General features: G+C 35.7%; 1 protein-coding gene across 1 annotated transcript; it reads left to right on the plus strand.

The window, feature by feature from the left end:
- The first annotated feature begins 1,317 nt into the window (after window positions 1-1,317).
- LOC128224705 (uncharacterized) lies at window positions 1,318-6,656 on the plus strand. The gene is made up of 3 exons (XM_052934679.1): window positions 1,318-1,443; window positions 3,462-3,591; window positions 3,980-6,656. The coding sequence occupies exon 3, from the start codon at window positions 4,506-4,508 to the stop codon at window positions 5,922-5,924; it is 1,419 nt and encodes a 472-aa protein (XP_052790639.1). The 5' UTR covers window positions 1,318-1,443; window positions 3,462-3,591; window positions 3,980-4,505; the 3' UTR covers window positions 5,925-6,656.
- The last annotated feature ends 5,631 nt before the right edge of the window (window positions 6,657-12,287 follow it).

Here is a 12,287-nt window from a genome sequence, read left to right on the forward strand (position 1 = left end):
GGATGTTACAATTATACACTATTTAATAGCCCTGTATTATAAGCTGTCTCCAGAGGCAAGTGATCTTAGTGGCTGTTATTATATTTGTAGTAATCTTGCGGGTCGGATTTAATTCGAGATTTCGCCAGAATACTTTTCATACGGGAAAACATTAATATGAGTGTCTGTAAATGTTTCCGCATTTTTTCCTTGCAGAACCAACGCAACTGCCTAATTCAATATTTATGATTACGATATTTTTTAGACAAATCGCCCGCAATACACAAAGCATAACACAGTAGTGTATCGGGGTTATCCGACGATGTCTTACAATATAGTTTTGAAAGGCACACACATTTCATCTGTATTTTCTCGAGATAACTGCAACATGTGTTAATAAACTGGTTTAGTGTTCTCAGCAAAAGTTTTCTGCTCTAAAACACGTACTAAACATACTAGAAAAGGTACTTGTAAACTACTTTGAATCAGCTTGAACCTTAAAGGCTGAAAACCTGACTTACCAGAAAATATTGTTTGGTCTCTCAAAGTTGCAGTGTATATATATAAGATATTGTTTTCACCCACATCGGTTTGAGGCTAGGTAAGCGATTAGGACCTTATTCTTACTCTTTAAAACCCATATAACCCAATTTAATATACCCTGACGCACCCCAACACCAAAAGCTTCTAAAACTGCATAATGTGTAAAGTGATGAAACTGCGTGGAATGGATGATGTAAACAATGACCGATTCAAGCTCAAAATTGTAACTTGTTTGCAAAATATAAACAAAATACCTGGCTACAGATGCAATGTCAATTGATCCCCATACTGGTACAACTATCCTTATCGATGTAAGTTGTTGGAAACAACTACGCTCACTCCGCCCATTCTTAATCATTAAGATTTTTTCTTCAGGCCATCTAAGTGTATTTTCCTGTACATAAACATTAAATAGTGTCGCAGGGCAAACTAATGTTGCATAAACTGTAGCATTCCATTGCAGTACTCTCCCTTATTATTTTATTGAAGCGCATCAGTGATTTATCAACGAAAATGTAACTTCATCTTAAACATACATTATTTATGTAAATACATGGAGTTAAGTATGCTCATTTAATACTGTTGATCTTTGAAATTAATAGACTTTACAAAAAAAATATGACACCTTTATTACCTTTCCGGTTATAAAATTAATACATAATTGCTAATGGAAGTATTTAGTACCGAATTCGATGCAATATACAGATTGACATTACCTATAAAGCCATTCATTTTGTTTCAAAATAACTTATCGGTTGAGAGGTTGTAACCCACTTTTGCCTTGTTGGTGTGTTAGTGAAGTTGGAACGTTAGAGGGGACGGTTTGCGTAGTAAAAAAACTGGCAATACCATCAAACTACTTGTTTAAACTTTTCTTATGGTTGGTTCGCTCTGACAGAAAACGAAGGAGTACTCATAGAGGTAACATACTTTGTTTTAAACATTGAATTAATAGTAATACTGATTTGTATTCAAACAACTAACACGATTGACTAACAAATCGCAAATTTTAATATACCGTTTAATATTGGTATTATTAGAGGTGCAACTTCTGTAACATATAATACTGGTGCAAGTCGATTTGATTCAAACTGACAGTCAACGTTTCGGCCTGGCTTTTCTTTTGGACATACGATCGGCTCGATGTAAAAAAAAGGTTAATTTCATCCATTACTACTACCACTTCTACTGCTGCTGCTGCTGGTGGTGGTGGTGCTGCTGCAGGTGGTGCTGCTGCTGCTACTGCTACTGCTACTGCTACTGCTACTACTACTACTACTACAACTACTTATACTAATGCTACTTCCACTGCTGCTTCTACTGCGTTGTTATATTTAAAAAAAATGCTGTGGAAACATGATGACAATTATCCGTTCAACATCTTCAGGACGTCCTTGCACTGAGTAGTAACAAGTGCTTTCTATTTTTGTCATGAGCTAGATAGCAGACAAAACGCTATAGGAGAATTAACCTTGACAAAGATATTTTACGCAGTTTGCTCGGTTTCAAAGAATCGAATGCACTTTTCTGAAAATTGAAAACGAAACTTCTATATTAATAGTTCTAGGAATTAGTTGGAGCCACTCTTTGTCAATTCATATTTTTTGCATGTTTCTGAAAGCTTTACTTTTTTCCAATATCATGATAAACCAAATAAAATAATGATACAATTAAATACCAAAATTCGAAGAAATCTACAGAAAGAGTCGGTTCCTTTATTAAAGGGTCGATCGGTTCACCGGAAACAGACTTATCATTTATATTGGCCTAACGAATTCCAGTCGACCAGTAACCGAGATTTAGGCAAAACCCCTGAAGAAATTCAAATTTATTTAAATAAATCATCAAGTTCTTGCAATGCATTGGGATTAGAGGTACTGATATAACAAAATATTTGGTTTTGCCTTTCTAAAGATGGACCGGATCTTTAATGGAAAGACATACAAGTGGTTAACAATTTTAATTATTTAGTTGTTGTGATAATTGTGCTAGTAATTTTAGTCTGAACCAGGAACATTTGACTGGAAAAGCCCTTAAGGCAATTTATTATTAGAAATGTTTTGCGTTTTGAATGGCAATACTTTGTTTTCAAACCCAAGATTATTTGTCAACTTTTTGACGCTCTATTTTACCCAACAAACTTGTAGGGGCTTACCAAATCTAAAGAAATAAAGAGAATTCATTAAAAAAAATACAAAAGATTATTGAATGTTAAAACTAATACTTGCAATGCATGTATTTACGGAAAATTAGGCACACACCCTTTATTTTTGCATAGATACATACATATATTAAAATATTGGTTTAAGAGTGTTACCACTGACAATGTTATTTTAAAATAGTATTTACCCAAGCTGTGTACAATTGGATTAAAGGTTGACGAGACTGGGTTTATGGTAAACAGATATTAGATGGTTTTGGTTCTGGTTTGAACTACGTCTTTGATATGTTCTCAAATAATGATGTACATGTATTCAGTGAATCTTTCAAGTGTAGATTATACAATACTTTTAAACAAGATTGGTTCAGCCCTGTATAAAAACAGTACCGTATCGGATGTATACAAAACAGTCAAGTTCTATTTAGAATATAAAAGTTACTAAGATTTTTTACCAGGTATTTTAAGATTTTATTTTAGTTAATTACGTGTATATGAACATCAACTTCGTATTCAAACTGGTGGATATTAAACAATCAACATGCCTAGAACTCAAAGGTTTTGTGAATGCTGTAATTCATCGGATAATCCGAACAATCATACTTTTGATTCTGACTATTATTTCCAATATAAGTTTGGTTAAAATGAAACCACCATTGACAAAAGAGTGGCCTGTTCTCTTGTATACTATTATTTCGCCAAAGTCTGATTCTGTACTTGTACACTTATCAAGAACATTTCAATTTATGTTGTTGTTTTTATATATTCCGGGCTTTTCTAGGCTTAAGGTAAAAAAGATGGCTACAGATACGCTCACGGGTGTTCTTGTCAATGTCTCTGGATCCATGAGATACAACGCTGTTGGGAGCAGTGCAGAAGATGAAGGGGAATATATACGATCCGCATTCCAGGTATTGTTATGTTCCTATCACCACTTTATTTCGCTGAACCGTCCGCCATTATTCATCGATAAATGCAACGTATAAACGAGATATAACGCAATAAAAAGACATGATCGATTTTAAAAGCAGTTGTCTAAAGTCAGTCAATTAATATTCGTCCGAAGAACTCGAGTGCTTCTGAAATAAAAACTAATGTTATATATTGTTCTGTAATCTTTCTTTTCTTCTGCAATCTTTGAATGTAGAGTAAACGCAGACTCACTTCATCACTTCATCATATTGACTGACTCTAGAATAAGAAAAAAAGATTATGTTTCTGTTATCTTTCTTTTTTGAAACTTTATGTTTCTGCAGTCAGTGACTGTAGATAAAATGCAAACTCACTTCATTACTTTAGGTCGTGGATGATGTCATAAAACATGACGTTTCGAGTGACAATCATGTGTTCACAATTTGCGTTGGTGGGAGAAGTCGCAATGTTGTTTTTGACATGTTACGCTCAGTCAAACGAATAAACGAACTACGGAATGACACTTCACCAGCAACGAGTGACCAGATGGAGAAGATTTATAGAGTTCTGGAGCGAAGTGGAGCAAGGTATCTGAGACGTTGGGCGGATCCTGAAAGGGTTAAGCAATTTCTTACAAATGCAAAGGCTGACCACATTTTTTATCAGTTGGAAGACAATGGTTATTTGGCAAAAAGATTTGTCTATGAATGTCTACCTTCCGCATGTTGTGATTGGGGAAATGTTATAATTGAAAATATACCTTTTGTTGGAGGGTTTTTAGGCAGCATAATGAAGGTAGGCCGAACGGCTACTACAGTAGCAGCCACAGGAGTTGGAATAACGGCTAAAGACAGCGATATTGAAGAAGCTGTGCGAAAGGGGTTAAACCTGGTATCCTCGGATATGTTAAAAAATGTTGATATCAATTCCATCTTCGACGTTCAGACAGCTGCTTCCATTTTACGAGCAACAACAAGGGAAGAAGAACTCACCTCGGAGAGAAGAAGACAATTGCTCGATAATGTCAAACCATACATTTATGGAGATACTCATGTTCAGCGCCTTAGATTCAGCGTTAACCTTATTTAGGAACTCGGTCGCTTCGAAAAAGGTTTTGGTTATATTGTCAGATGGTGAACCAAGTGACAACGGATATATCGATACCGTTTCTAAAGACCTTCAGAATGAACACGTGGACGTTGCATGCTGTTTTATTTACAGGGGATCGCAAATCAGCCCCAAGCGATTGTTTTGTACCACCGAGAACAGCTGGGAAGCGGGAGCGAGATTCCTATTCAAGCTCAGTTCACACGTCCCAAGTAACCTTATGCCACGCGCAATTCTTATCAAAAATGGCTGGGACCTTGAAATAGAAAAAAACGAAACCAAGCTGTTTATACATGTAAACCATCCAGACCACATCGAAGATTTTTGCAGAGTAGCTAAGCGTACTATCTGCTGCCAAGACTACTTGTCAGACTTACTTGTTACCGTTGCTGTCGACATCTATATCAACCAAAGTACATTAGCCTTATCTGCAAAGGAACAGGTTGGCTATACTTGCTACGCAAACGCATCTGCTGCTGCTATCCATATGGCAATGAAGAGAATTCACGGCCGAGAGGGTGGTTACCCAGACTTCAACACGCTTCGACAAGAGATGATAACTGCTTATGGGAATAGTGGTGCAAATACATTCATGGTGTTGCAGACTGTGTGCCTAAAATACCGGCTCAGGTGTCAGGAAATTAGTCCACAGGGCGCACTCGAAGCAGTTGTTGCCAAGCGAATTGTCGTTGCTAAGTTTCGCTTGACAGATAGAGAATGGGAAACTTTTCGCGATTTCTACGGACGCGAACCTAACGGCATTCTGACAAGAGCAATTATTGATGTACGCCAGCGTTCACCGTCCGAAACTCAAAGCGGCCATGCTGTGGTGTTAACCAGCTATAATAGCCGTTGTCTCATCCTGATGAACTCATGGGGAGATACATGGGCAGATATGGGCTTCTTCAGAGTCGAAAGTACCGACGTGCTTGGCCTTCGATTCATGGACGTGTATTGGAATGAGGAAGATCTGACCGAAAACGAAAAGGCCAGTTATCGTGCCCACGGTCCTGAGGTTGCTAGGAAACTCATGTCCATGCTGAAGGGCCTTCAAGTTCAACATTACACCTGTCCACACTGTGGTCAGAGTCCTCTGGTGTCTGAGTACACGGGTACCCTTTCCAATGCAAAATGCCCGAGATGTCATTGTGAGTTTCGCTGCAATGAAGCCGGGAACATTCTTGCTATGAACATGTACCTGACATCGCTTAGCAGAATAAATTGACAAGACAGAAGATATATATGCGAAAAACATACTAGAGTATTTGAACATTTACATTGAACTCCCCAAACAAAAATTACACGGTTTGATTTATATAATGAGGAACCAAATAATACGTGTCATCAGAATGGATAAAGAAAAATTGATTGCTTTGTGAAAAATCAGTTCTTACATAAGTGTGGTTCTTCATCAATATCCGTGTTGTCGCTTATTGGGTATGCTTGCCCGTGTATCACGAACGCATACTATGTTATCCCGGTGTTTTATTTTAGGACTGTGAGTAGAACTCGACTAATTTTCAAATACAACGTCAATAGTTACTTTGGTGTAATTGTCAATGTTTTATTGGCTTTCCTAGTATTTTGATTTGTGTAAAATAACCACTATATATAATTTGGTAAATGTCATATATTATATTCATTTGTATGCATACGTGGGTTGTACGGAATGTGTATGCACAAACTGAATATTGTTAATCCTCCAAAAACTGAAAATTCGGTACGAGTGCATGTTAAATCGACGTTTATTGAACAACATGTACATGGTACGTCTAATCATGTGAACATACTTGTTTCGATAACCAGTCTGTGAACTTTCCTCTTGTTTACACATATAATTGGGATGACTAATCATCCTTTTACAAATTTTAGCAAACATCTTCTGTTTTCAACAAATCAAACCAATTTTGCAAGTATCAATAAAACGTTTCTTGGTCAAATTTTGTTTCAAAATAATGACGAAATCTAAAGGGTTCCGTATGTGGTAAGGTGTCTAGGTACTGTAACACTAGGAGTACAATTGATGGTAAAATGGTGAAAATATGGAGGAGTACTTATTAAAACCAGTTTCATAACAAACATTTTTAAGTCAATTTTATACGTTCTACATGAACTACCCGGACACCCCTCGTATAGACATATGCAGCTTCATTTAGAATAGTTGTACATGGACTTTTAGGACACCCTTCGTATAGACATATGCAGCTTCATTTAGAATAGTTGTACATGAACTGCCCGGCCTTCCCTCGTATATTTGTGACTTCTAAAGAATCTATATATATATATATATATATATATATATATATATATATATATATATATATATATATATATATATATATATATATATATATATATATATATATGTGTGTGTGTGTGTGTGTGTGTGTGTGTGTGTGTGCGTGCGTGCGTGCGTGCGTGCGTGCGTGCGAGCGAGCGTGCGTGCGTGCGTGCGTGCGTGCGTGCGTGCGTGCGTGCGTGCGTGCGTGGTCGATGGCAGTTAAAATGTAATAAATGTCTTTGAAACAAAATGTGTTGGTACAATAAAACCCTTCAGATAAAACGTTACTGTGCGAAAAACAGAATATAAAGACAGGCTGGACTGGGGCGTCTTAAACGCATACTTGTGGAACATATGTGGGTTTTTTCTGTACCAGACACAATTCACATTCCCACCAAACATCAGTCTGCTTGATCTTATACCAATACATAGAACACACTAGAAAGTCCTAACTTGCTGACGACTGACACGCTATGCTTGTGGAAATATCGGTCTTGTTCTCTACCACAGCCACTTTACATGCCAACTGACCGACTGCAGGCTTAAACGTCTTTATATTTGTTGGTTGAAACAGGAGCTGATAAACTGGTGTCTTTGTTGGACGATGCATGCTTTAAAAGGTTTTAAATAAATGAATTTCATAAAAAAGAATACAGCAGTCTATTACTTGCCAGGCAAATGAAGGGCATAACTCAATAATAACAAAAACCAGAATTATTGGCCCTGCTGTACGTTTTTAAAGGTACATTTAGTTCCTCGCAACATCTGTTCCAAGTTCTCTTCCAATAATTTGAAATGGTTTTGGGCGATGTGTTTTGCAGCACGACGATTTCGAACACGGGCTAATAATATAAGTGCGTATATGACGGGACTTTGTGCCATATACTTATACGCTGTGTATTGTTATAAGTGTAATTTTAGTTACAGTTTTCACGTGTTAGTGCTATTCTATTAAGCTTCATAGAATACAAAATTCGATAGTGACTTTTTCTCCAGTGATGGCTAGTAATGGTTAAGTATGTGTACCCAGACGCAGTTACCGACACTAATGCTATGACGATTATTTTTCTTCGAATCACAAACAACCTGAATGTGCGTAACTAATGCATACATATAAACCGTGTTAGATTGGCATGGGAAATATGTTGAAATCATTAGCGTCGGCAGTTTTCTAAAAACGCTTTAAAACTTATGCTCTAGTGGCGGTTACAGCGATCCTGTTAAAATGTCGAAATGTCGGAACTAGCCGCTGAGTCAAGTCTGCAGTATTCTAAAGAACAAACGCACCATTATGTTTCATACTTACAACATATGGAACAATAAGAACAACAAATAGTTCTTAACCGTTTATCGATTCAGAGTATTTTGTTATGTAGACACATCGGCATTATATAAAATCATGATGAAAAAGTGCACACAATTTGTACCTTCCTTATTTTAGGAGGTATTACTTGTGCTTACATGCAGAAACAGAATTTCTAAGTCAAATAACAAAAAAGCAAAATTTGAATTTTATACAGGATAGATTATCTTACTGGAGTGTTTAAAGTTGAAGTGCAAATCTTTCGTGAGCTATTGACTTATATCTTCTAACATGCAAAACCCAAACACGAATGACTAATTTGCATTAAGGTTGTCCGCATCGCAGTGGTTAGTGCACTCGCTTCTCACCTAGGCGACCCGGGTTCGATTCCCGGCCTGGGCGAATGTGAGTTTGGTTTGTGGTCACCGAGTCGGACAAGTGGGTTTCCTCCGGGTACTCCGGTTTCCCCCACAACACAAGACCACACTCTCGCGCAACATCGTGCCAACAAGAGTGACAAATATAAGTTGCAATAGCTTGTTTCACAATCGTTGTAAAAATAAATAAGTTTAAACTAAACTAATGACTAAGTCAAAACACAAAGTGGAAAAATTTAAACAGTTATCTAACTTTATTTTTAGTACATCTGATGGGTGTGAGACTATGTGTGTATAAAATTTAAATGCAATACATCAAGCTGTTGCTGATATACTGACTTATTCACGCTTACATGCAAAGACATAGCCGAAATTTAAATGCCTAATAACAAAGAGTCATAATCATAATAATTTAAATACGTTTAATGGTTAAGTATTGTTGTATAAAGTCTCAATGCAATACATTCAGTTACTGCTGAAATATTGATCTATGTGTGCGTACATGCATAACCTTACCTAGAACTTCAAAGTCAAATTAAAGACGGCCATTATTTTGCATCATAGAAGAAGAAAAAGAAGAAGACGAAGTTTTATTTAGAAATGATAATACATATTATTTGTTCCATGACTTCAACATTTCAATACATACAAGATATGCAATTAATAACAAGTAATGGACGGACATAAAAACATAATGATATCTTCAAATATTTGATGTGTACAACATAATACGTAGTTTGTCTGATATTGTCAAGAATTATTAATAAGTAATACAGCTTTTGTAGGGGTGTTTTTATACACGTTCATCACCTAGTTATTTTAAATTTGATCTCACAATCAAACATTCTAATAATTTCAGACATTAACAGTAACAAGTGATTTCGATTATATTTTTCACTACATTATACAATATGTTCATCTGAATACATTGCATAATTCTTTATTGATACTTAACCTACAATTTGTTAATGTGAAAAATACCCACTTTCTAGTAATGCTGCGTCGAACAGAAGGGGGATAACCCTTCCATTCAATCAACCCGTTTTCCAATATAATTATTTCGATTTACGTCCCATTCACTATAGTCTAAATTGAAAGCGAAAGTTCTTTATACTATTACAGGACTCGATAAATAACCTTTTTTTGTCGGCATTGAAAAGTGTGCAATTCTGATCTAAAAATACGTTTTCTAAATATTTTTCTATAAATTTAGTTGTACAGTGCAATAGGATTTATTCTTTATATTAATTTCTGGTTAACAATTTAGAATACAAATGTTGGTACTTAAACGCCACATAAGTTTGGATTGTTTCGGGAATTAAGGCCCCTTAAACTATTTTTAATTCTAGCAGCACGTTTAAAACGCAAGGGTATATAAAAATATATACCATTTTGTAACCTCATCTTTAACATTATTTATGAGCTGCATTGAGTTAACTTTGTTAATTAGTGTTGACCTTTGGAATTAATTTAATTTACAAATAATGTGATAGCTTTATTTACTGTAATTATAATATAAATATATTTGCCAATAGAAGTATGCAGTGTAGAATTCGATGAAATATACAGATAGCATTACCGACAAAGCCATTACTATTGTTTCAAATAATATATCAATTTACAGGCGGTAACCAATGTAAACATGCTAGTGTGAGAAGTTTGAACCTTAGAGGACGGTTTACGTAGTACGAAAACGGGTCATGATATAGACTTTTCAAATGATTGCTACGTTTTTTTCATTTAAAGTGATACTAATGTGTATTAAACAATTAAAACGATACTACTACTGCTACTGCTACTGCTACTATAACTATTATACTATAATAGGTTACTGCTACTACAAGTGTTACTGCTACTGCCGCTGCTGCTACTGCTTCTGCTACTACTACTTCTACTACTACTACTACTACTACTACTACTACTACTACTACTACTACTACTACTACTACTACTACTACTACTACTACTACTACTACTACTACTACTACTACTACTACTACTACTACTACTACTACTACTACTACTACTGCTACTGCTGCTGCTGCTGCTGCTGCTGCTGCTGCTACTACTGCTACTGCTACTACTACTACTACTACTACTACTACTACTACTACTACTACTACTACTACTACTACTACTGCTACTGCTACTGCTACTACTGCCGCTGCCGCTGCCGCTGCCGCTGCGGCTGCTGCTGCTACTAGTACTATTTGTACTACTACTACTTCTACTACTACTACTACTACTACTACTACTACTACTACTACTGCTACTACTACTACTACTACTACTACTACTATTACTACTACTACTACTACTACTACTACTACTACTACTACTACTACTACTACTACTACTACTACTACTACTACTACTACTACTACTACTACTGCTTCTACTACTACTACTACTACTACTACTACTACTACTACTACTACTACTACTACTACTACTACTACTACTACTACTACTAAATAAAAATTCATTGATAAGTGTTCATAACATGTTTACACTAAAAATAATAAAATTAAATAATTAACTTATAATAAACATTTTTCTCCTGAAACCGGGAATAGATAATTGACAGCAACGTCATCAGCTATAATTTGGTGTGAGGGGCGTCCCGCGGTAACACTCTTTTCAAATAGGGGTACTTAAAAAACAAATTGAATTACTAATAAAACTCCGAATAAAAGTCCCAAAATAGATCATAGAACATTTTTAGTTCGCCACTTGTCAAGCTATGTTTTTCTATAACACTAGTGGAATAAACAGGCTGACACTGAATCAACAAAAATCCTCTATTTACTGGCAAAAAAAATATAATTCAAAATTATTCGCGAATTCATGTATTTTTTTCCGTTTGGCTCTTAATGTATCAAACCAAAGAGTAGATCTATCTAGAGGTCTATTTTTGTAACATTTGAAAGGGTTAGAAACAGTTCTTTTAGCCTCTAAAACTTTCAAAATATTATATTTATATCAGATTTTAGTTAAACAAGAGTTAGCTTATTTACAGGTTGTATTCCCTAAATTAGTTTAATCTGCTTCATTTTACAACGATTGTGAAATATTGTGAAAAAGGTTATTGCAACAATGTATCGATTTCACTGAACTTTGTTCACGTTTTTAAACAAGTACACCAATTAGCGCCAGAAATCGGACCATAAATCGAGAGCTTCGAATTTTGTAACCTTTCTCACATTATGGTTACATTGGTTACAGGCGGATATTCCAAACATATTAAAAAAATCAAAAAAAAAAATCAAAGTTTAGCATCAAAAAACGAGTTTTCTGGTCGACATCTGATCAGAGTTATACGGTGACAATAGTTACGAAGAGATCCAGCAAAGTTTTAAAAAAAGTCTGAAAAAGTGTGTGCTTTTTCTATCTCAAAAATCGGGTTACGCCGTTACATTGGTTACAAGCAGTTACATGGAAAATTTACGTCAAAAACGAGTTTTCAGGTCGACATCTGATCAGAGTTATACGGTTACAATAGTTTCCTAGCTTTCATTTAATGGGCCAGTGTTGTGCCCTATCTCAAGTACACCACAACAGTTGTCTCGGATCGTGATAGAAATACAACAAATCAAGTGTATAGAGCAGTAAAGATTTGAAAGTTAA

The sequence above is a fragment of the Mya arenaria genome, chromosome 17 (assembly GCF_026914265.1).
Source record: "Mya arenaria isolate MELC-2E11 chromosome 17, ASM2691426v1".
Taxonomy (NCBI): Eukaryota; Metazoa; Mollusca; class Bivalvia; order Myida; family Myidae; genus Mya; species Mya arenaria.

Excerpts from the sequence above, each read along its gene's own strand:
- LOC128224705 (XM_052934679.1), top strand. The coding sequence starts at position 4,506 with ATGTTGATATCAATTCCATCTTCGACGTTCAGACAGCTGCTTCCATTT.